The 26,249-nt window shown below is 37.7% G+C and overlaps 1 protein-coding gene across 18 annotated transcripts in view; it reads left to right on the forward strand.

Annotated features, from left to right (window-relative positions):
• The window catches only part of ARHGEF10 (Rho guanine nucleotide exchange factor 10), a 108,159-nt gene that overhangs the window by 51,943 nt on the left and 29,967 nt on the right, over positions 1–26,249 (forward strand). For 9 of the 18 annotated variants that reach the window (XM_086876016.1, XM_086876007.1, XM_086876005.1 and 6 more), the window contains 10 exons: positions 233–325; positions 1,701–1,871; positions 4,144–4,289; positions 6,453–6,628; positions 18,771–18,886; positions 20,020–20,058; positions 20,526–20,653; positions 21,135–21,235; positions 22,147–22,268; positions 26,016–26,102. In XM_086876016.1, the coding sequence (XP_086732142.1) occupies positions 233–325; positions 1,701–1,871; positions 4,144–4,289; positions 6,453–6,628; positions 18,771–18,886; positions 20,020–20,058; positions 20,526–20,653; positions 21,135–21,235; positions 22,147–22,268; positions 26,016–26,102 (1,179 nt within the window). The remainder of the gene's footprint in view (positions 1–232; positions 326–1,700; positions 1,872–4,143; positions 4,290–6,452; positions 6,629–18,770; positions 18,887–20,019; positions 20,059–20,525; positions 20,654–21,134; positions 21,236–22,146; positions 22,269–26,015; positions 26,103–26,249) is intronic. The other 9 variants (XM_086876019.1, XM_086876020.1, XM_086876010.1 and 6 more) reach the window with 1 other exon arrangement.

A 26,249-nucleotide genomic window follows, 5' to 3' on the forward strand; every position in this document is an offset into this window, starting at 1 on the left:
TATTTAAGAAGGATATTTCAATTCAGTGGCAGGCCATCATTTTTAATAATGAGGAGTTTTTCTAAGATTTAATATTTTTAAATTAAACCTTGATAGTAAATTGAATCTTTATAGTGTTCCTTTTATAATTAATGTAAGCAATGTAGAAGAATTTTTAAGAAATGTTTTCCTTTCATTCTGTAACTGGTGGAAATGTGCTTATGGTAGTAAATGTGGCTTTTTTGCATTGCAGCAATGTCAGGAATCAAGCCCTGATCGCATTACACTGTATGGTTTAATGATGAAACCTATCCAACGTTTTCCACAGTTCATTCTATTATTGCAGGTAAATATTGTTTACCAAAGGGGGCTCCTTTTGCATTTTTTGCATAGTTTACCCTTGGGATTACATGGTAGCTGTCTTCTGTTAGAGGATCATGGGGAAATAAAGAGAAAACTTCAGTGTGTTAAGCATGCTGATCTCATAGTCTGGTTGCAGGGACAGGCAGTAAGGGCACTGCAAGAAAGCCTTAGTATACTAGATTTACTATAGATTACTTGTTGAGTAAAATATAGCTTATAAATAATTTTCTAGTAAAGGTGTTGCTCAAGTATGCTACTTGTTTGTATCTGTTTGTTAGCTAGTAATGCTTCAAAACGTGATAGGAACTTAGTCATATTACTTTCCATGGAATTAAAAAACAAGAGGATTAAATTAATGTCTTGGATAGTTTAAAATATGTATGAGATGCAGAACAGTATGCTCTCTGACTACTTGGCTCACAGGACCTGCTAGAGTATGTTGCAGCTTCCTTCTGACCTGCAGCATCTTGCTTCTCTTCTCATGGAAACTACAGATTTGACAGGGACTCCTTGGGTCTCATCACAACAGGTAGTCAAACTGCAGGAAGAGCACAGTTACTCAGAAGAGATGTGCTGCAGGCAAATTTACTCTGTACCTCCTAGACCACAGCAGATCTACCCCAGTAAGCACTGTGTGTTAGCTGTGCTTGCAGGTGCTGCAGAGGAGGACAGGCTTTGGGCTGCAGGTCTGGGAATTACTGTGGGTAAAGGAGCAGAGGTAGTCGTGGGGGAAGCATGTGGGTCAGAAGCCATGGTGAAGGTTTTTGAAGTAGTAGGAACGATCAGGTTTATTATGGCAGGAAGACAGAGTAAATATATAGGGATTTTGAAATGCTCTGGCAGTGGAGACAAAGTATAATTCAAACTGTTCCTACTGTATGCTTACAAAAGAGAAAGACTTGGAGGAGCTGTTGTGACCTTAATGAAGTAATATCTCCTACTTCAGTAGGAGTATGCTGTCCATGTTTTAATGAGGAATAATAACAGTAATAAAGATAATACAATATTATGATTGTAAATATCAGAAAATTTTCATTTTAAATCATTATTTATAGACATGTACGTATTATAGTATAATACTAATTGCCAGATTGTTTAATGTTATGTCCCGTCTCTGTAACTTTTTCTTTAAATAAGAATGTATGTGATCCCATTCCATATAGTTTAAAGAATTACTAAGATATTCCAGAAGTTAAACAATGTGCTGTCTGAACATTCATTAGATGTTTATTGGTCTTATTCTTTAGTAGTACTCAAGTAACGAATGTAGTTGTAACTGTTCATCCTGTAATCTTTGGAACCTGACTTTGAAAATAAATTTGATTTTTTTTTTTTTTTTTAATATAATTACCCCTCAGGATATGTTGAAGAACACTAATAAAGGACATCCTGACAGATTACCTCTACAGATGGCTCTTACAGAACTTGAGACACTGGCAGAGAAGTTAAATGAAAGAAAAAGGGATGCAGATCAGCGTTGTGAAATAAAACAAATAGCAAAAGCAATGAATGAACGTTACCTGAACAAAGTAAGGAAAGTAGGAAAGTATAATGGAAATGGAATAGTCAGTTTCTGGGCCTTGAGTAATCTCCACAATAGAGACCAAAGAGACAGCTATGTTGGTTTTTTCTGTAGAGCTCAACCAGAATGGGGAATTCTAGTGGTAAATGTGAGATGTGACCTACCTCTGGGACTGAACAGGCTCACCACTGTATGCTGGAATGGGCAATGAACTAGCCTCAGCAGTATTGGTGTTCTGTAGCAGTGTAGCAAATATAGTAAAATCTCATGCACATTTTCTGCATGGAAAAATTCAACTTTTAGTTTTTCCTAGAAGTGAGGAATTACTCCTGTGTAAAGAAAGGAACCATATCCTTATACAGCAGTGCTTCCAACTATGAAGGATTTCAGGATGTGCTGTTGAGTGGGTCCAACATGTTCCTTGTTTTAAGGAAAATCCCAGTCTATTTCATTCATATATTTGTATCATACAATAGAAATGCCTGGAAAGAACTCTAGAGGACATTCAATAAGAAGAAAGGAACAACCATTTTTATTTGAATTTATTAGTAACTATCTGTACTGTGGATATATGTATGATTGTTTTATTTGTATCATAAATGATTCCTTCTTTCCTGTGAAGTGGGGCATAAATGCTTCAATTACTGCTTTTGTCAAGTTACAGGTTATTATCCTGGGGACTTCTGAGATAAAGTAGTGGGGATGTGCTGAAGGAATGGGATTGGTTTTGTTGATACATAAAAGCACATATTTTAGGAAAGCAATAATCAACTAGAAAATGCTTCTTTTAAGCTATTTACCAGGAATGAAATACTGAATTTATTGTCATACTAGAACGGTATTTCCATTCTAAGTGCATTAGAAGATGGATTCAAACATTTTACTTTCTTTTCTAGTTGTCAAAATCCTGCTTCTTGAAGCAGCTATTAATCATCTGCAAATAGCTCCAAGATACAGAATGTGCTTTTGAAGAGGTGGCCCAGGTTACCTTTTGTCAGTTGATACTGACTGTAAGGTTTTGTGTGTTATGAAGTGGAGGATTCATTGATATATACATGAATATTCACTCCAAATCTCACAGAGTCCCACAGACCTTGTGTGTTAATATCACAGAATCAGCTGAGTTTGAAGGGACCCACACCATAGAGTCCAGCTCCCGTCTCTGCACAAGATGACCCCCGAGAATAACACCAAGTGCCTGACATTATATTGTCCAAAGGCTTCCTGAACTATATCAGGCTTGGGGCTTTGACCACTATCCTGGGAAGCCTGTTCCAGTGCCCAGCCACCCTCTGGGTGAAGAATGAGGAAGTTGTAACTGCAGTGAGGTCTCCCCTCAGTCTCCTTTTCTCCAGACTGAGCAGACCAAGTGACCTCAGTCACTCCTCATACAGTTTCCCCTCAAGGCCCTTCACCATCCTTGAAGCTCTCCTTTGGACACTCTAATAGCTTCATACCTTTCTTACATTATGGCAGCCAGAATTGCACACAATATTCAGGTGAAGCCAGTGCAGAGCAGACATTCCCTTCCCTTGCCTGAGTGGCAGTGCTGGGCCTGATGCCCCCCAGGACATGGTTGGCCCTCCTGAGCCTGTGTATTTGCATATACAGTTTTGGAACAATGCCAGCCAGGGTAAAATAGGTGGTTGATTAGAAAACTAGTGAGTTTTGGACCCTTTTATTCTGTTGGACACTATGGAGGTGTGTTTGACAAGGGACTAGTACACACTTGCACACAGTGGCTGATCCTCAGCCTTTGAAGACAAATGTCAGAAGCAATTTACATGCCAAGGATCTCTTGGAAATGGCATCTTCTCCACAGTCTGTGACACCCTGCCAGCTGCATTCCTCAGCTGTGTGAGCCCAGGGGACAGAGCAGGCTGAACACTCTTCCTCTTTGCACTCTGGCCTCCATTCTGGGCAGCTAGAATCAAGTGTAGGTTTCAGTAGACTGTGAAAGAAGGGACTAAGGAAGGAAATCAGAGATATTGTGGAAGGAAACATTTTTTTGGCCAAGAAACTTTTATCAGTGTGGAAGATTGCCAGAGCAACCATGATCTACATTAAGATGCAAAGCCCTTTAAGCCCACATGGGCACCAGAATTTACTGTTTCTCTGAATCAAAAACAGATTTATAAAGAGACCTAATTCCCTTGGCAAATCCACCTGCAATCACTTGTGCTAGGATGGCAAGTGATAACCCATTGTTTTTGTATTTTATGTGCTGATGTTGGATGTAAAGTGTATAATATACAATACTGGTTGTTTTCAAAATCCAGCTACTCAGCAGTGGAAACAGATACCTCATACGGACTGATGACATGGTTGAAACAGTTTATAATGACAAAGGAGAAATTACCAAAACCAAAGAACGGCGACTTTTCATGTTAAATGATGTGCTGATGTGTGCAACAGTAAATATTCGGTAAGATTTAATTTATATTTTTTAGATGATCATTTGAACTTCAGATGGAAATTGCCATTGTGTTGTTTTTTCTGTGGCTAATGGTTTCTAGGAGTAGTCATAATAAATGGATAACTAGCTTTGTTATACTCCTCCAAATTGCTGGCTGATATTTGGAAGTTCTATAGTAAATTTGTAAGAAAATTATATCAGTTGGAGATTACAGAATGAAATGCTCTGTAGTGTTTGTGTATTAGTGCTTAGTGGAATACAGGCATGCCAAGGTAGCACTTCTTTCTCTTCTTCCTTAAATTCAAACTGTAACACACATAGATTGGTAACTTGACACAACTTGTAAATGTAATCCAACCCTCTGCAAAACAAACAAACAACCTCCAACAAACAAACAAACCAAAATCCATTAGTTAATGGTTAATACAGGTAGCCAGAACACACCTGGAACTCACTAGCAAAGTTCCAGATGGGAAAGGGTTGTTATCTCTGAGACCAAACACTGAAGGATTAAAGGTGAAATGCTGTGAAAAAAGCATTGTATCATGAATTGTTTTATGTGGTGGTACCTTCTGACCAAGAGAATGTGGATCATTAAAATCTTCCAAGAACAGCTTTTCTTAAGTATAATATGAGTCTATTCATTAATTCATTGCTGATGTATGAGTCCTGTACATATATTTCTGAGTGTGTGATTGCTTGGTCTCATGACAGTGACTGGGAAGTGCCATGTAATAACTACGCTTCAGAAAATTAACAAGCTCATGTCAATTATCCTGTGATCCTTACCTTTACAAATTCTTTACTTTCTTAGTAACAGTTGGATATTGTTTTTTAACTGTTCATATTTTATCTTCTTCCATACCAGTAAAGTCTTGGATTTTCTGTTTTTGTTTTCCATGTTAAAAGTTCATGATCATGCCAAGTCTGACCCTCAAGGGTCATGTCCTCTGTAAAAGTAAGTATCTTTTGCAAGCCATAGAAAATTCCTCTGTAACTAGTGGACCCTAGGCACCTGGGATGTTTGAGTATTCCTGTTTTGCAAAAGAGAGATATTTTTACAGATGACACGACCCTCAGGTCTTTCTTTTCACACAGTCTAGATGACACCAACAGGAGCTGGTGGCCTAACTCTGTAGTAACAGCAGCTGGATGGGATGGATGCTGTCTCTAGTGGCTGAACAAATGTGCCCTGCCTATTTTTTCTTGTTTCTTCTGAGCTAGGTCAAGAATTTATAAATATTTACTTAACTTGTGGCAGTTGTGCTCTTTGTTCGTACTTGTTTCCTCATTGAAACAAAAGTCTGTGTTGCAAATAGTTAGCTGACTAGTTGAAGTTCAGCATTTAGTTACTGTTCTCAGTAAATGCATTTTGCTGGTTTCTCTCAAGCATTTGACTACTGGATTTCAGTCATACTTTCTGTGAAGTAAACCTTTTTTGTTCACTTTAACATTTCTTTTGTCCTTTGTAATAAATGTTTGTTACTAGTTCTTGAATGGGAATAAGAGAATGACATAAACAAAGTAAAATTAGTATTAATGTCATTTCTATTCCTAATGAGCTTCCTCAGTGTGCTCTTTCCTCTGAAATGCCTCTTGTGGTGCACACTTCTTAAGCAGCAGCTCAGGCAGGATTACTCTTGGAAGCTGCAGCAGATGCAGAGGTTTGCTGTACAGAACAGTCTGGGCTGTGGGGCTTGGCAGAAATGTTGGCTTGTCAGCCCTTCAGAGGTTATATTGTCCTTCCTGTTGCCAGTAGTCATTCAAAGGTCCCATCATCTGTACTCTCCTAAACATAGCAGTTAGGACCCAAAAAGAAGTGCTTAAAAAAAATAAGAAAAATGTGGAGCCAAAGTATAATCCCAAGCACTTGTATTAGGATTTCAGATTGCACATTGATGTTAAAAGACGGTAATTTATGTTTTGGTATAGAAATATAAGAATTGGTTTTGGCAGTCCTTTGATGTTTGTAGACCAGATTATCTGCACCTGCATGGCTGCTCTTTGCATGCCAGGAAAGGTCAGTCATGAAAGTCAGCCTGATGCGTGTATTTCTTTCAAGTTGTGCACTGTACTCAAGCTGCTAAACAGTAGATTTTAGAGGCCAAAATAATAAATAGTATGCCATGAAACACACTTGCTTGTCACAGCAGTAATTTGTGCATCTTTCAGCTCTTCCTATGAAAGCAGTGGCAGTGTGACAACTGGCCAGAGGTATTTACTGAAGTGGAGCGTACCGCTGGGACAAGTGGACGTCATAGAGTATGGCAGCAGTGAGGGCCAAGGAGACAACTGCAGGTTCCCACCCCAGCTCTCTGCTGAAAATGTCATCATTAACTCTAAGCCAAGTAAGTGACAAGTAATATTACTGACTTTTACAGACTACTTTGTTAAAATCCATATTTGAAATTCAATGGGCTACTGAAAACAAAGGAAAGCATTCTGTCCATGAAGATTTCTGTAACTTGAAGGGTAGTAGAGCCTTTTTCTTTGGAAACTGAGAGTGCATAAAGTGACAGCCAGACTCCTGCCTTGCAACATGAATTACTTGTATTTGTCATAGTTTAGAATTTCATGCATGAATGAGCAAGGAATTCTAAAGCATGAGAGCATGGAGACGTGCAAAAATGTGGGTTTGGTGTGGTGTGCCAGTGGTCTTGTGGTCACTGGTTCTGCCTCTATTCTTTATCCCATAGTTAGAGAAAAGTTTCTCTCAATAAAGATGAACAAGCTACCCTGTTGTTATAATTAAGAATCTGAACACAAGTGGTTATTGCAGGGTAGAATTTACTTCTCTCAAGCCTATGAAGTTTTGCCATTCAAATTAGTTTTTCAGAAAAAAACCCTCAATGAATGTTTTTGAAATGACCTATTAACGACATATTGTTTATATTAATAGGTAATTTCCTCCTAACCTCTCTCCAAAAATGAGCTCAAGCTCTGAAATTTACAAATTCTTCTGTGCTAGTTAATCCCCCCTACAAGTCTGCCAACTGCCTTCAAGAGAAATATGAATTTTAAGACTTTGTTAGACTTTCATACATAAGTAGTTATTTTATAGCCTATTTTTTGCCTAAATAAGGTAATATTAAATGTGTTTAATATCTCTAGATTGTAATATGATTCCTATTCATGGATTATAATTTATATGGATTTCAGTGCTAGCTCTGGGCATTATTTCACACTACATTTATTTAATATTGCACCCTTGGCTTCCCACATGAATTTTCCCACAGTTGTGCTATAAGGAGGCATAAATGCTACAACATCAGAGTGTAGTATTTACACTATACATACCCCCTGTATTCTCCAGGATGGTTCTTGTCAAGTGTTCTTGCTCCTCCCTTTGTAAATAGCTACAGAAAATTTTATGGGCACTTATGTCTTTATTTTAAGGATGACTTAATGTTTGTAACTTCTTTTAAGCAATAATGGAGTACTTAGAGAATGAGATTAAAGCCTTTATCTTATCATTTACCAGCTGCTGTATGCATAACCTTGAGAGGACTATATAAAGAAGTGTATTTCTTAGAACTGGGGGTCCCTTTTGTAGGTGAGTGTGGGAGGAACAGATTCTTGAATATTCCTACTCTGATTTTGTGCAGCAGTTTCACAGCTGATAAGACCAAATCCTTGCATGTCAGCATGCTTATATGGGGAAGAAAAGCATGAGGGGAGAAACAAAAACTTCTTACTGAACAGTCACGTAGAACTTACTTGAACCTCTTGCCTTTTGAGTTTTTTCAGCTTTATCATGTTTGGTGACAATATCATAAAAAAAAAATTACTTGGTACATCATTCATATGAAGTTAACCTTCAGGTTAAATGGTAAAATGTGAGCTGAACTAATTTTTGTCTTAGTAAGCTATGTTATATTAATTCAGTCTTCTAATGAAAAGGATCGAAAGATCAGGAATAAAAAGGATTTGAAGGATACTGGGTATACTGAAAAAAGCCTCCCTCTGGTTTAATCAAACTTTTCTGCCAAATGATCCAGCTAAAATGAATATAAACAATCATGAAAGAAGATCATCATGGCCTTGTCTTTGCACATACTACTGTGTTTGCACTAGCTGTTACTCTGAATGCAGAATTGTTTGAACTGGCCTTTACAGACAAGTTTGAATACACACCTAATCGTATTAGGTTTTCTGTAGAGTTTTCTCCTTAGTTCCAATTTAAGTTGGCTGCTAAAGATTACAGAAGCTCAGAAAGTGCAGCCTTCCTGCAGAGTGACAGACTGGTAAGACTGTGTACTGGTTCAGTGTTGCTGAACCAGAAAGTTACTTAAGCACAGAAACATCAGCTTGAGCCATATGTCTAAGGGCAGAAAGGGGAAATGAACCAGACCCATCTGTACTCTATATCCATGCAGTGATGAGCATTGAAAAAAACAGTGAACTGAAAAATCAGGTTAATATGCTTATTGGCTGGGTTTTAGTGTCATTTTTTTCTTTCACAGATTTATAGTTTGTAACTGAGAGCAAAGCTCAGCATTGCTAAGCCATGGCTGTTCCCCTTTCTCATTCAGACTTCCAGGGATACATTTGTACTCTGTTTCCACTTGATCATCTTCTTGATCTCTGTGGGGTTTGGTTACTGTCAAATATAGTAGTGACATGATGCTGAAGTGCAGAAATTATTCCTCTCTTCCAAGTTTCCTTCTCTTTGATGCAGTGACTTTGTATTGGCCTCTGAGTGTTGCCAGGGAAACAGGGAGGGATGTTTGATGGGCTGCAGTGTGCACTTGTTTCTGTCAACATCTTGCTCAGTGGAACTGCAGCTCTTTTCAGAAATGGTGATAGTGCTGCTGTGATTGCTATTAACATTAAAGCAGGGAGTTTTTGCAGGTTTGTCTAATGAGAGATATAGAATTGGAAAGGAAAAAGAAAGTCAGCTTTATGATCCCTCTAAGGCACAGCAATAGTAATACAATATCCAGAGTAAGCAAAACTAATGTTAAGTGACATATCAACTCCAGCACTGGTGATAAGATTTTAGAAAGAATGATGTGGCATGACTTGCTAATTGAACCAGCTTTCATCTCAATGCAATATATAAAGATTAATAATGTAAGTCTTTATTTTAATGTTATTGAAGACAATACTGTGCACTAAAGGAGATTTATTATGTTTATAAACTGTCACTGATATATGCAAACAGAAGACCAAAGATTTTAGATTAATCTAGTGCCAACAAGTCTGTTCATCTGAGCAAATGGGGTGACATTAAATAGTTCACTTTGTTAAGTGGACATAAATTTCTATCTAGTGGATTAGGCAAGGATAAATGTAGGTGTTACGTGCTTGTCTCACCCATGCAGGATGAGATTCTTCTCCTTGCCTTTTGTATTTTTTATAGCTGTTATAGGATTTGTCATCCACTTCCTAGAAACCTTGTTCCGTGTTGCCAGGGATCTCATCCACATCATGACACAGAGTAGTAAAATTAGTAGAAATCCAGCTGGTGTGTATAAAGGAGGGAGGTGAGCTCCTCACAGTGCCATTTCCACATGAGTTGTTATAGTCTGGTGGGAGCTCCTTTGTCAGCTCAGCCACTTTACAACTGGCTGCAGACCTGTCTTGGGATCCCTTCAGTACTTCCATTGTTTAAATGCCTTCACATGTGTACTTTCATTGCCTGTTAATATCAGCGCTTGTCTTTTTGCACCCAGTTTCTCTCTCACCCTTTGTGCCCATGCAGGTGCATTGCAGAGATCCTGTGTCACCCCTCTCCCTCCTTAGGAGGGCAGGGGCTTCCAGGTCCATGCTTCTTCTCAGCCTTTCTCTTTGGGCTTTGTGAGAGAAAGGGCCATGGCACTTCTTTTCTTTCACTCTCAAGTCTTTGCTTACAGCATTTGTCTTCCTCATGGAACAGAGCCAGGAGCTGCAGTCAGTACATAGTCCAGGAAGACCCCTGACCAGTGTCCCAGATAGTGTGACATTGGGGAGCTGGGCTGTGAGGTCTACTCTAATGAGCATATCAGCTCCAGTGTTTCTTTCTCATGTTCCCTGCTGCTTTAATCTCTGACACAGTACAACTGCTTCTGTCAGAAGAAAACATATTTATGGCCTTTTATATCTGAAATTCCCTGTGCAGTCAGGATTAGCTGGAGCTTAATATAATCTTGAAGCCATGCTCTCAATGTATGAACTACTTCTCACAGTCTCAGAGGCTTTACATTTCCTTGGTAGTTTTGCATTATTTTGCATAATTTTATTCACAAATGGTATAGCACTATGAATTCAATACCTTACTCACTACTTGAAGTTGCAAGTTGTTGATTTTATCTTGCTATTCCTCGAGATATGTGAATAAGCAGTTTTGTAGTTAAATGGTAGTTTTTATGAAACCTATTTCTTCAGCGTTCAGATCTGGTATAATGAGAAAGACAGGTCTCACCATTCATGTCATTACCAGTTGAAAGAAAGGTATTAGCAATTGACAGCGAGGTAAAGCATGTTAAAAATACTTTTTCAGAATTGAGATTTGTGAGGTTTGTTTCCCAGCTCTACTGTATGTACTGGGTGTTGTGTTGTATTTGGTTCTGTGATTAGGACCTGAAGAACTCCCCCTCACTCCTCATGCCAGTGAGAATAGTTAATTTAATACATTCGTTTCAGAGGCTCAGATTACCCATTTCAATAATTAAGAACATAAATTATGTTTAGATGTTTACATGATTAAAGTATGATTAGACTGAACAGTGTCATTTCATGTTTATGATAAAGCTCTTCATGGTGATTGATGATGGAGAGTCCTGACTGTATCCTGACTGCTTGCTTACACCATGTCTGAACTGAATAGTTTGCATTCTTGTAAACTCAAGGTGTTTATTGCTTATCACCCAATACTGTGTGTGTGCTTGTGCTGCTTCTTTCCATGCTAGGTTACTAAGCCTAAGTTAGGGCTGTACTGCCAAGACATGTGTGAGCTTTTCATTGATGGCTGCCAACTAAACTCTTGTTCTCTGACATAATTCCTGACTTCCCATTTGCTTAAATTTCCAAACCTGGAGACTGATGCCACTCAAAAACTTGTGTTATTTGGACCTGACATTGTGGTATAATCTCAGGAGACCTACAGTTGACTTACTGTGGCTCAGATTTTTTGGGTGCATGCAACTGTGGAGATCAGGAGATGGATTTAGTGTGAAAGAGCAAGCCAGATGAGGGCAGAAAGTCTGCTTTTCTGTGATGAACTTTAAATTGACCCATGGACTTGTTTAGGTCATAAGCCAGGATTGTGGACATTTTTTTTATCACTATTTCAGTCAAATTCCAATTGGCTGTTCACAAACTCTCATAAAGGAGAAACAAGACAACTGAACCTGCACCACATACTCTGATGCATCTGTGGAAACAGGAACAGTATGAGTGAGCAAGTGAAGACACAAACATGAGGAAGGTGGTGATATGGGGGCTGTCAGGGACTTTGCTTTTATAACACAGCATGCAGGGAGTTAGTAGTTCAGCTTCTAAGAACCTCATCTGTGTTGTAACTGGCTTTAACACTCACACAGAATTTCCAGGAAGGGTGTATATCAGAGGTATGGATGTGCCTCTGGTGTATAACAGGTGCTCGGATGTGTCAAGTTCTGTGAAAGATAAAGATTTAGTACAGAAGGGCGCCCCCATCACCAGCCCTCTAGCTAGGTGTTCTATGACAAGGGAGTTTGCAAAGGGAAAGGAAATAATAACATATTTACAATTTACATAACATCACTATCAACTGCTAAATGAATTAGTGTTTCTGCTATTTCAAATATTCATAATCTTTTTGCCAGCTCTGTTTATTAGTTGCTGCAATAGATAGCTTGCTTATAATAATGACACATAAAGATTTCCTTTTCTGTTTGTACTGAGAAAGGTAGTTCCACTAGACCTGTGAAAGAAGAATGCTGTTTCTCACTTTGAAAAGTTCTTTTCCACCAAGAAGCTGTAAAGCATTGGTGTGTTTTGCCACACCTAACCAGTGTATCTATAGTGTATCTACAGGAGAAGGATTTAGTACCAAGTATAGGGGAAGAATTCCTCAACCACTGTGATCTTGGGCCTTAATAATTTCTGGGTTTTCTTCTTTATATTAATTATCAAGGTCTGCAGTGTACAGGAAACTATTTTACTTCAGGTACAACATTGTCCTTCACAGTCTCCATTCTTGTCCTAAGGGTGGGCATTTTAAATTAAGCAGTGGGATGCTGTCTGGCTGTTATTACTTCAGGAAAAAAAATCAACAAAACTTTTCTAGGACAATCAAAGAAAAATTTAAAGAATTGAACAGTTCTGTCTACACTTAAATGGTGGATTTAAATATATTACTTCTGCATCATCATAGTTTAACATAGGCTAACAATAGTTTAAACAGTATAGGTTAACATGGTTTAAAATAGGTTAACAATCTCATATCTGTCTAGTTTATTATGAACCAATCAGGAATTCATCTAGTATCATAATACTTTGTGTTCCAGAATACTGTGCAAGCTTCTCAGGTTTAAATGTAGTTGAAATGTTGTGTAAGAGCCTGTTTTTTTTGTTATTTGTTCCAAGTGTGTAATCCTATACAAATACCAGTTTGTTATGCCTTCCTCAGACATAGCAGCTTTTAAAGTTACCTCCCACATATGTAACTTCTTCCCCCATCCCAGGTGATTTTTATGCTCTATATGAGGATCGAAACTTTCCCAAATCTCTTCCTTTCATAACATTTGGTGTTTCAGTGTGCTGCCTGGATGCACACAGATGGCTCAGTGGGAGGAAGCAATACAAATGTGCTCAGCCTCCAAGGCCAGATTGCAAATGGCAAGACAAATTTGGGATATACCAAGCTTTCAGAGTGGTCTTCAAATCTGGCATGTTCTTCAAGTGTATCATTAATTGTGCATTACCCCTCAGTAGTCAGGAAAAGAGCTTTTCTCAGATTCAGTTGTGGTTTTTGCATTTTAGCATTCATGATCTTCCATTTTGTGCCACACTAGCCTGACTTCAGGGCTCTGTGTCTCTCAGAAGCAAAGTAATCTTTATAAGGACCTTGAATTTTCATGATGCATTGGTTTTCATTTCATTTCATTTTATTTCATTTCATTTCAGTATAGCTTTTCCAAAGACAATTTGTATTGATGTGTTGTGGTTTTGAACTATGTGGAGAAAAGGTCATTACTATGATTACACTCAAGGCAGATGTTGTCTATATTAGTTACTTTGTATAAAAGGGACACCCAACAGTCTGTCTATTAACAGTATTTCATTTCAACATGATAGGCAATACAGAAATGTTTGCAAAAATAGTTGCAATATTGAGAGTATATTGACTGAGGCTTTTATTTTATTTGTGTGACATTTGGATTTATAGAATTGTATTACTTGAAGAAAATCCTTCTAATTGGAATAAACAGGAGTTTAGTATGGGATGGGACCAGCTGAGCCATTATGTTTGCTTGCCCAGCAATAGATGTTCAAATTATGGATGATTGCATCTACTCTGTCTTTAGTAGCATAAATCTGTGATGAAATAGTAATTCACAAATGCAAATCAGAACACACAGCAAGAGCTAGTAGAAAATGCTTACAGGTAACAAATAACCATGGAAAAGAAATGTATCCCTTTGTAATTCTTAGAAAGGAAGAAGAGGATGTGATCAGTTCAGGATTATGATAACCAATATGCTTGAAGTGTCCATGGAAATTGGAAATTCAGGGGAACAATTCGGTGTGACAATCCCAAGGGATTGGGTGACAATCCCAAGGGGGCAGCTGCTGTGGCAGCACCTATTAAAGCAGCAGCTGCTGTGCAGAGGGAGAGCTGTGGCAGCTCACTGTGCTCCCCAGCAATGCAGCCTTCTGCCAGAGGTGGGAATCCTCCCTCTCTGCCTAGGCACTAGCACACGGACCCTTCTCTAGCATGTCTGTATTTATTCACAACCTTCAAAATTCTACTTTTGCCTGAACCAAGTTAAACTGACTTTAACTACACCTGGGGGGTATTCCTGCAGGCTTTGAAAATGCCTGGGTATAAATCACCCAGATTTATAAGAAGCAACCAGAGTTGCTTCTGTTTCAGTTATAAAAATTGCTTCATACCAGGCAAAATTGATGAATTTGAAGCTGTGGTGCTAAGAGTAACTCTGGGAAACAAGCAGGTAAAATAAATGCTTAGCATTACAGTCAAATGTATCTTGACCTAAGAAGAAATGGTTAGAAAAAGCAAAATCATCTCCCCAGTTTTACATAGCAGTGAAATAAATTTAAACTTTAACCTCCTTTCTTCCCTCTAAACCAAGCTGTGGTTTTGTTTTCTTTTTTAACCTTGAGTGTATTTCATTTTAATGCTGAGCAAGGAATTGGGAATTTTGCAAGAATTACTGGTTGTTGGCAGTAAACTTGCCTGTTGCAGGGAGGCACGAATTCCTCTGGTAAAATCTTAGCAACAAAGGAGTTGGTGAAAAAAATTCTTGCTGGATTACATGTGGCCAAGATTTCACCCTTGATCTGTAGGTGGAATGCAAAAAAGTTGCCTTTGAAGCCACATATGTGGTTATTGGTTACAACATGCTGCCTTGTCTCCTGCCCAGGCACACTCCGTAGCACGTAGGATGTGTTGGGGAGAGCCTTCTCTAAAACCATAAAAGACTTTTTATCCATAGGAAAAATAAGTTGTTTTAGAGCTTGATAATTAACAAGAGTGGCTTAGAAATGAGAAGGAAATGTCTTTGTCATTTGTGAAATATTTCACAGTACAAAAGAAACCAACCATGTATCTGTTTTGGAGTGAAGCCAAGAGTTTTTCAGTGCACTCTCTATGGATAAAAGAAGGAGTGAACACCCACCCAAAAATAGCCAGCAATTGAATGGTCAGGGAACACGTGTGGGCTGAAGCAGCCAGTCTGTGGCTGTGAACTGAGAAATATCTGATGAACAGAGTAGTGTTCTCCCCCACCTCCTCCGCTCAAGAAAAACCCTGCATCAGACAATTCTCAGGATCACCAGTCAGTGTTTGGTTAACCACTGAGGAGCCAGTTGTATTTTAAAAGATGTTGTGAGTAACCCTTACAGGACCCAGTTCAGAGATAAAGTTGCTATAACCTGCTTCTATTATCCAGACACAATCCAAGTGATCCCTTTCTGGAGAACTCACTTCCGATGAATCTACATCATTGTTGATTTCTGAAGTCTTATTTTTCTGTGTCAGTTTGTGCCCAATAAGGACCTTGGTGAAAGGCTGATATTAATTGTGCCTATTGATCTAGTCCTTGACTATTAAAATTTCTTCTTGGCGGTTTCTCTTTTCTCAAACAGAGGATGGGAGCAGGCTCTCATTAATTATTTACTGTTTTGATTTTGTGCTTCCTTTTCTGTACTAAGAATGTGATCTTTTAATGAATGAGCCTAAAATTACTTTTGTGTGGTTTTCCTGTGTGACAGCCTTTCAGATGCCAGGTTAGTTTATTTGCTTTGACATTCATATTGCATCCTTTTTATCTTGACTTATTAATAGCTTATAAAATATGCATGACGCAGACAAAAGAGACTCAGGTGACAATTACTGAATTAAATTTAAGATTAATGCCTTATTTCCAAGGCTGGAACAAAGATATTTGTAAGTTTATTTGAAGCTTCAAGAAGAGGATTCTTAGGCATGGTGGTTATATATGTACTGCCCAGGGCAGGCCCATCTCTGTAAGCAATTTAAGCTTGCTTTATGGACTCAGTTGAAGACTATGGCATGAAGTCCTGCAGCATCTAGGACTTGCCTGGATGCTGCTAGTTATATGTTGCATTAAAGGCTGTTCTCCAACAATAAACAAAAATTCTGCTAACTATCGAGCAACAAAGAGTGACCCTGAATTTTGGAATTTAATGTAATTTGCTTGGGTGAAAATACTCATCCTGTACAAGTGAAGCCTCTCAGGCTCAGCTTTTCACAGCCTGATCATTGTAATTTTTTTTCTTGGTTCAAATCCACAAAGCTAAATTTCAAAAATACTTGTAGTAATTTTTTCACAGCAGCTGTTTGGTTTGTTTAGTAGTGGAGTTTTTTTAGAGTGGAGTTTGTAAATGACAAGTGACTGAACTTTTGCCAAAAGCTCAACTAATGAAACAATTATTTATGTTCAGGGTACATTTTTTTTTCCAGAAATTATCTTTTCATTAGAGAAATTTGAAGCAAGAATGATATAATTTCTGTTGTTTACAGTGCCAGACACATTATGGCTTTTAGCTAGATTTCACCAGACTTCCTGTTAACACTGATCTGCACATTTCTTTGAAAGTAGCCCCATTAAAATCAACAATTTGATGCATCTAGGAACTAGTGATTCTGGTACTTAACAAATTACAATTATTGTGGATGTTAGCATGAAAAAAGGTGTAAGCTCTCAGAAGATAGGTATGAGGAGAGAAGCACATCTTTTCAGATGTAGATTTTTCAAGTATTTGGGTTGAAAAAAGTGAAAATGTAGCTTAATGGAAGTATGGAGTCTGCAGTTCAGGAGAAGTGTTTAATTTTTATTTTTTTTGAAACAAAACTGCAAATATACTCAACTGACCATAATTTCAAAATTCTTTTTCTTAGATCTGCTTTGCAGTTGTTTCTTTTCATGGTATACAATAAATTTAATTATCTTTTCTCATGGACTAATTTGGTTTAAGGGTAAGAAAGGCTAGATTGTTCTTTAAATTATCATTCAAAGCAGGCAAAGAAGAGGATGATAGTTGCGTCTATTATCTGGATGGGTAAACAGTAGTAAAGTGAAGTCATTCCCCTGTTTGGTGCTCAAGTACAGTGCACAGAAATAATTTATTTGATACAATTTACCAGAAGATTTGAAGGCCAGATTACATTTTGGAATTTTATGGGAATGTGAAATATTTCAGGTTTATGTTGCATTTTCCTGCAGTGAACTGGACAACTCAGAAATAAAGTAGCCATTAATATTTTCTTTGAGCCTTGAAATTTTATACTTTCCAGGATTTAAGGCAGACTTCCAGCTTAATATAACAAATTGCATTAAAGAAAAACATTGTGATGGCCTCTTTCATTTCCAAATAGGAAAATGTCTTCAGAAAATAGTTATTTTGAGACCTAACTGAAAATATCCTACTGATTTAAGTAGCATTGTTTCATACATGTTTAATTTTCATGTTCATTCTGCCTTAGGCTATTGGGACAGCTTTGTGTTTGGTTGGATGCGTTGTGCTGTGCCCCCTGCAGCAGGCTGGGGGAGCGGAGGTGCCAGCGGTGTGTGCGGCAGCTGAGCTGTGCCCGGCATCCTCTGCCCTGCAGCCAGAGCAGGTGGCACAGCTCCTGTCCGTGCTCCTCAGCTGTCTGAAGGGACAGTAGCCAGCACTGTATTGAGATCCTGTTCTTGCCAACACACCTTTGAAATCCTTCTGATCCAGGGGTGTTTGCTGCCCACAGACTGCCTTCCGAGGCTGTGCTAGGGATGAAGGATCCATAGTTTGGAAACTACACTGTGTGAGCTAAAGAATCTGCAGGGGTTTGCTGGCAAGATAATCTAGTCCTGTTCCTGTCATTCAGCCAAAGGGAAACATGCTGACTCTGTATGAGTCAGTGTGGGTTTTTTTATGGGAGAGTGAGTGTTATTTCCAAAGGAATTATATAGCCATTCCACTCCTAGCATCGTGGTAGTCAAAGTATATTAGTAGGGATTTGCAAGCTTTGTGCACTTAAATGGACACCTTATCCTAGTAATCAGTGTGTTTTTCTGAGTTACTGTTCCCTTATAAGCCCTTGTACTTATTATTAGCATAAAATATTTCTGCTGCTGTTCAGATTTGCTGCTGATCTAAGAACAGATCCTTTTTTGACTTAAGCATGATTGCAGTAAAATTTCAAGTGGTTCAGTGAAATTGCAGGCTCATATTAGAGTTAGGATATGGATATATTACCCAGAACTGTCTCACTTCAATAAAGCAAATACTGAATTTTAAACCATCGTAGCAAAAGCTGCAGATAATTTTTTTTGCTTGTCATGTAACCAAAAATATCCTTCAGGAAAAATGTTTGCATTCATGTGTTCAGCAAGTCTGTTGTTCGGTGCTAAACAAAACTTTCATGGCAGCAAGAGATTTTGGGGCCAGTGAAGCTTTGGTATTTGTTACAATTTTGCTGTGGGATATTAAAACTGTAGATAGTGCTCTCCATCATACTAGATGAACAACTTGAATCTTGTTTGTAGCTAAAAGGGCAATAAGATGATCTAAAAGGAAATGCCAATGGTAATGCCTGTAAGTGCAAAGGTTGTATGTGATATATGCTACTGCCTATTATTTCCTGGGGTGCATTTCACAATTATCTGTCTGCAGGGACATTAGAATCAGCTGGAGCAACAAAGTGAAATTCTGAGGATATATGTAGAAATAAGCCACTCTGATTTTAAGATGTAATATATGTCTTTGTGATACTTTCTTTGTTTAACTGAGAATTGCATCTTTTTATTGTGTATAACCTTATGGTTCTATTCATTTCAGACAAGCTCTATATGGGACCAGGGCAACTGTACCATGATCTGCAGAACCTTTTACATGACTTGAATGTACTTGGTCAAATTAGTCAATTAATAAACAGCCTTAAAGGAAACTATCAGGTAATAAACAAAGCTGGATTTATTTTTCAAGTCTGTTCTTGTAAAGTAGTATAGTTACCTCTCCCTAGAGTCTGTGCAAGACATTCCTTAGTTCTCTCTGCAAAAAGTGGAATAAATTTCACCCCTAGTAATGCATTTACTGCTAAGTATTATAAAAAGATTACAGCTGTCCTAATCTTGTTTTTCTTTATTGTTTTTAAGTGTAGGTGGATGCTACAAGTGTCTGCATTTGTTCAATAGCTGATAAGCTTATATGGGAACAGAATTACATTTTGATGTTAAGAAATTGGATTCCTGCAGTTAGACACGGTAGTAGGAGGATGGTCATTTGGAGGAAGTTCTTGGTCCCCATCCAAGCTCATAATCCTGGCTTTTGGGGGAAAACTGTACTTAAAACTGAGTATAAATCACAAAAATACAAAAGGATTTTTCAGAAGAATTTTGGAAGTATTTTGCTTTAACTTTATTCACATCCCTTTGATTTAGCTTATATTCTGGCAAAAAAATAAAGTACTTAACACCAAATGAAGTCTTGAGACTTCAGTTTCTTTTTTGCTTGATTTTTTATACATTTTATATGTGGTTACATGTAATTTTTAACTCCTACCTTCCAGCACAGTTGCAAATATGCGTAGATGTATGAATATATGAAAGCTGAATTTCACAGGTTGCAAATGTGTGTATATGAATCAATATATGAAAGCTGAATTTCTCTTGACATATCTTGGCTTCAGAGTCAAGGCATAAAATAAAACAGCATTTTGTGAAAATGTGTACTTTGAATGAAGCTTATGAAAACAGTGCTTTTGAACAAAGCTTCACAAGCATTAGAAGGTGAATTTCATCTGCATAATTGGGAATATGTGTAGCACAGATACCGTAAGACATTCACCCTTCACCATATAAAAAACCTTTCTGCCTGCTCTGACAGTCGGAGCCAATTATGCTTAGAAAACTTGAAATTCAGTTGTCTTTTTCAGGTAGATGTGTGTAAGATCATTACAAAAATTTAGCTGAGGAATGAGGTCAGTTTCTTTATTTTTGGGAAACACTTAAGTTATCATAGAATTCTGATGGTAGAAAGTGTGTGTATTTTTGTGAACTTATCAGTCTCAATGCTTTGTTTCATTCAGGTGAGCTTTTACTCTCTGCAACAGAACATTCACCTTGCAGTGAGTTATTGTTTCAGCATCTTAAACAGATTTAGACCACACATCTTTCATGATGGCTCTGTAAACATTTTGACTCAAAGATTTGAACAAAAGCATATTTTCAGTATGATCTGTAGATGTTTTCAAAAGATTCTCTTTAGTAACAGAATTTGTGATGCTGGAATAAAGTAAAAGGCTTGTACATACACCTGATACAAATTTGCATTTTTTATTTGACAAACGCCTGGGAATGCCATTTATGCATCATAAAATGAGCAGTGTGAGATTAAATGTTCAGACGAAATACGTTAGAAAATATTTTACAGGTATTTCTGAACTGTGTTTACAAACACGGCTAAATTATCCATGATGGAAATGTGGTCTCATTGAAGCCCATGTGTCGTTGTTATATGCAGGAATCACCTTATTATCCTGTTTGCAACAGGCTGATAGGCTGGTATTGAATCTTAGCTTTTTTAATTTTTCAGAACTTGAACCAATCTGTAGCCCATGACTGGACCTCAGGTTTACAAAAACTGATTTTGAAAAAAGAAGATGAAATCAGAGCAGCAGATCGCTGTAGAATTCAGCTGCAACTCCCAGGAAAACAGGACAAGTCAGTGTAAATCTTGATTACAAAGCTTTCTAAATTGGTTTATGTATTAGGTATAGGTGTACAAGTGAGGGTTTGGGGATCTGTAGCTCTTCCCTCCCTTCTGTTTTCATGGTAATCCCCTGGCTTTTGCTTTTATGTCATAATGCTGGGAGCTTTAATGTTCCAGAGCAGCACTGTAGCTTTTCTCCTGTTCCTCAGCCCAGTGTTCTGGATGCAAGAAGCAAGAGAGGAGCCGTGGCAGTGAGAGCTAATAGGGAACAGTCACTGCTGTATTCCTTCACCAGTTCCTCATAACATTTCATGTAAAGTATAGGAAGATGGGCAAATGGCATATCATAGCCTGCACACTTAAATCAGAGCTGAGTCTTTGTCTAAGTATTAGGAAATAATGAAATTTCATCTTGCTCAACATTTTTAGCCATGGCTGTATTTATACCTCCTGCATTTATAGTGGTTTCTTTTTTTTTTTTCTGTATTGCAGGTCTGGGCGGCCAACTTTCTTTACAGCTGTGTTCAATACATTTACACCTGCTATCAAGCAGTCTTGGATCAACAATTTACAAATGGCTAAACTGGCCCTTGGTAATTCTTAGTTATTCAAATTTCCTAACAAGTTAGAATAGCTCTCAATGTACAGTATGATTTATTTATTTTTACTTTTTGGAGAATGATTTTCCTTTTTTGGTGAAAATTTGTCTGTAGATGTTTAAAATTGCAATACAGTAAATAGTAGTGATTTTGTATCAATGCAAAGTAATAACATTATAGATAAAACACTCATTATGAAGGAATATATTTTCAACAGTATTTTAATGAAGTTCTTGTATTCAATACTAATTGTGGCATCTAAACCAACACAAATAATCTCTAAGTTAGAACAATAAAAAATATTCTGTCCTGTGATGTTATTAGTCTACTGTGTTTGCACAGGGGAATAGGTTTCCAAATATACTTGGACTTTCAATGCCTAAGCTGAGAAACATTCACTTGCTTGGAAGCAAGTTTCACCAGCACATGGTCAAAACAGAGCACTTTTGTGATGTCTCACGGAAGACAAGCAAAGGAACAAAAAAGAAGAGAGAATGGATGTTTCCATCATTCCAGGAGGATGGTCCTTATAATTATGATAGCTGGCAGTTGGTAGTGATGTTACATAAACAGGCAGAAAAATGCTTTTCAACCAACAGATTTCCTAGAGTCTGAGGAGAGGTTTTATGTGTCTTTTCCTCTTTCTATATTCAATTTACAAGAACATTAAGAGACTATCCTTATAATTTTGCTAATGTAAGGTGTTCTTTTTTTGCATTATCAGTATGTACGTAATCTACTCAATTTTTGCTCACAGTTTTAAGCTGTCATATATGCATCTATGGCATAAGAAATATGACAGTTGATTAGACTTGACAGAATTCCTTTCTGTTCCTGTGGAAAGGTGGAAGTGATTATTCAGTAAAGGATTGTGGAGTGTTTATTGTTTGTTCTTTCCATTACAGCGGAGGATAATCTGTTAGGTTGGTTCTGCATAGAAGATGATGGGAATCAAATCAAAAAGGAAAAACATCCTCTCCTTGTTAGACACATGCCAGTGATGATGGCCAAGCAACAGGAGTTTAAGGTGAATGGAGTTTTGATATGAGATTACAATAATTTTTTTTGTGATATAATTTCTAAATAATACCATATTGTAAATACATCTATTAGTTCACATCTGTTATTTCTCTTGAGTGGCTACCCTGGTTTAAGACTATTAGCAATTAAAGAAGAGTCACAGGAATGCAAAATGCTGCAATCTTTGAGGCGCTAAGGAGCATAACATTTATTTTTACATAGTATAACATTCACTTTCATATGTGAATGAATCACTCAGTGTAAACAGAGCTAATGGAAAATTTTAGTTCATTTTGAGATTTCCATGTGTGTGTTTGTGGCTTAGAAGTAACCTAAAGCTTACAAAGAGCAGGGGTCTGATCTCCATGAAAGCTGTCCTTTCCTGGTATAATTTTGGTAAATCCTCCTCAAATTTCTGATTTTTATTAGTGCACAGAGAACAATACTTTAAAAATATTTTTTTAAAAGTATATTTCATGGAATCTTATGTAAAATGTCATGTTCTGAACAATGATATATAAATTGTCCTAATGGTTCATTACCTAAAGCAATGTGTCCAGTTTGAAATCTTATTGACCACTGACTTTAATGATGAAAATAAATACAGTACCAAGCCAACAGATGGAAGGGAAGAGTGCTGGGTGCTATTTTTCCTGTGTATCAACAGGATTTCTTATTGACCATCAGTCAGTAAGTCTTGTGCAAAAAGAGTGATGGAAATAAAATTGTGTATGTGTGGATAGAATCCCAAAGTTAAGTTAATGGCATTGCACGGGTGCTGCTTTAAGAGGTGCGTCTGCAAGCCCTCCCTGCTAGAACAGCTTACACAGGAGGGAAGCTCAGCTGACAGCTTCACTTCAGATGTGAGTATATAAGCCTGGATGTTGGGGGAAAATAATTGGTGGTTCAAAATGCAGTAGAAATGTGTAATGGTGCTAAGACAATTTATTCCTATGATACTGGTCTCCAGAGCAGCGAAAGTTTACTGAAACTCTCTGATTTCCCATAGAACCAGCCATGCTTGTATCATTAAACAGCTTTTTCTGTAATTACTACTTTCTAAAGTCACCACTGGTGAAATAACCAGCTAATTTAATTCTTTTCAGAAACTTAAATTATGTATGTATTTCCTTAGAGCCTAGGCATTTGTAAGTCCTGAAAATTCATGCCAAGATCCGTGAACACCCAGGCTCAATTCTTGAAATCAAATTATATCAGAGTCTTCTTATTTGGAAAGGAAAGGGGAGTTTGTCACCTTTACAGCTGGCTGGTGATCTTTGCCTTGGTCACCTCAGGAGAGCAGAGTGTGTGACAGTATTTGCCTCAGCCCTGGGCTAACTTTGACAGTTTTGCAGCTCCTAAAGTAATGTGGATGTGAGCTCAGGTGTCATTTCCTTGTTCTCCCAAGTCCTTGATATTACTAGAAAATCTTACTTAAGTATTAGTGCAGCCTCAGCTGCAGTTTGGCTCTCAGGTCTCAGCTCAGGGTGGGAAGAGAACCTTGGCTTGGATAATCCTGTTTGTTGGCTCTCTGTGTGCTGCTCAGGCTGCCCAGTGGTGTAAGGAGCCATCAGAGCAAGTTTGCATCCTGGGTGTTGTAGTTAGGGCCTGGCGCTGCGGAAGAATTCGGGATGTAGCGGAAAGTTAGCAGACCCCCTCCCTGTCAGGATAGTAAGTTCTCTTGCAATTAGCCAATAGCACCCAAGTGTGACGTATGTAGATGGGAGTAACACAGTGAACCTAGGCTATAAAATGTTAAGTTTCCCTGTAATAAATCACCATATTTTCCATCCATCACATTGATGCTGTGGGGTATGGTCCGCGTGGCTGGGATAGCCGCCTGTGCTGGAGCTGATCAGGGTGCTTATCTTGCTTAAACCCAACGCCTGGGCTTCTGTCAGGACTGAGAACTAAACAACCAGGGTTTAACTATGGAAGAAAACATCACTTTTGACTAAGATGCAAAGTGACACAGAGGTGTAACAAGGAGCCTGGGAAATATCCAACATGCAGACTGTCTTATTTTTCACTAGTGATATATTTCATTGTCACAGCTACTGTAAATCACCATAAATAGATAGCTTCAGCATATGTTAAATGAGACATGCTAAGACAGGATAGCTCTTTTTTTTTTCTCTTTTTTTCTCATCTGTTGATTTCAATTTTTTATGTGTATATAGTAAGTTGCTTTGCCGAATAAATAATGTTTTTTCTACTAAGGCAGATCACTTTTTAATGCCTGCTGACTTCAAGGAGATTTGTAAAATTCTTTGCACTTTGGAAAATTAAGTAAACTTGGACTTTAGAACTCTTTAACTTTTGCTGACTTGTTTTGTTTTTGGTTTTTATGTTTTTTGTGGGGTTTTTTTTAATTGCTCATTGTTGGAAGTTGATGTTGGCAGACTATGGGGAGTTAATGCTAACTAAGTAGTCTAAGTTAATACTGAGTTGTCTCTAGCACTACAATATAATCACAAGCACATTGATGTCCAAGATGAAAACATTAGTCTGAATTATAGAGAATCTTGTGTAAAAAGTAGTATCACACCTCATTAGAAGCCTTTTTATTCTCTACACAGTTATGAATTGTTCTTATATTTTTTGAAGTGTTTACATGAGCATTAGGAAACTGCCATGGATTTTAGGAAAATTAGAAATCCATGACTGGTCATAAAAATGTTTTTTTCATGAATGATCTTCGGATATGGGATAGACTTAAATATAGACCTTGAGTCTGGTGTTGCTTTCCGTTATTTTTTTAAATGGTCTGCATGATAAAATCATGAGTATTGTTATTAATTTACTGACAGTAACATGATGACATGAGATTGGAAGGGAGTTGAAGTCTGAAGAATGATGGTATTAGCATTCAAAATGACTAAGGCACCTGGAGAAATAATTTGGGGGGGGAAAGAAAAATCAAAAGGATGACAGTCAGCAGGACAGACACATGGTATGCTCCAGGAGAATTTAGGAGTTTCATAAATCCAGACTGAAGAGGTGGTTTAGTTGGTCTGTTAAAGTAATTTTTAATAGACCAGCAAGGTAAGGATTGGTTAGGAATGTAATATTGTTACAAAGAGCAGTAATGAATGAGATGTGTAGAAACAGGCTTCTGAAGAGGTGACCATGATGTAGTGCTGCTACCAGCTCTGCTAGAATGGTGTGTTCAGCTGAGAAAGCTGCTCTCAAATATACACATCAGGGTGATACATCTGCTGGAGAGGTGTCAGTTGAAAAAGTGACAATAATAAGTTTGAGCACAAAAATTTGAAAAGGCAATTGTTTAAAAAAATTATATGTAATTAAGTGATAATGTTGATTTAGCCTAATGAAGAGGTGTCTCAGGCAGGGTCATGACATATATCAGCCTTACATGTAAAAGGAAACTGCAGAGAAAGAGAAGTACCTGATGTCTGAGATAAGAGGTAACAGGCTAATGATTACATCAGGGATAGTGTCAGGCTGGGGACATATAAAAACTTAATAAAAGTTATGAAGCACTTGAGCAGATCACCAAAATAGAATTTGTAGTCTTTGGCCTTGAAAGTCTGTAGGGATAGATAAGGAATGTATCAGGAACAATATCTGTGCAGCTGACCCTGCCCATGGGAAGCTGGGTGAACTGAACTGACTCCTTGCCTCATGAGATTCTTTGATAGCCTTAAATGCTTTTGTTAATTACAAACTAAAATAAACAGAAACAGGCATATTTTCTTAATGTGCTAACAACTCTCTTTTCCTTTTTTTGAAGATTGAATGTGCTGCTTATAATCCTGAACCATACCTTGCTGGAGAAACAGAGTCAGATTCCTGTGCTGTGGAACATGGTTTTCTTTGGGTAAGTGTAATCTTTAAAATCTGAAAGTGGTTGTGTCCTGTTTTTTTCCATTGCTTTTTGTGACTCTTGGCCATGTGTAGATATGAAAGAAATGTTGGGTTGTCTTTGTTTATTTGTTTAAAAATAAAGGGTTAGCTACTAATTTGT

Source organism: Cyanistes caeruleus, chromosome 2 (genome assembly GCF_971803275.1).
Source record: "Cyanistes caeruleus chromosome 2, bCyaCae1.hap1.1, whole genome shotgun sequence".
In the NCBI taxonomy this organism is placed as follows: domain Eukaryota; kingdom Metazoa; phylum Chordata; class Aves; order Passeriformes; family Paridae; genus Cyanistes; species Cyanistes caeruleus.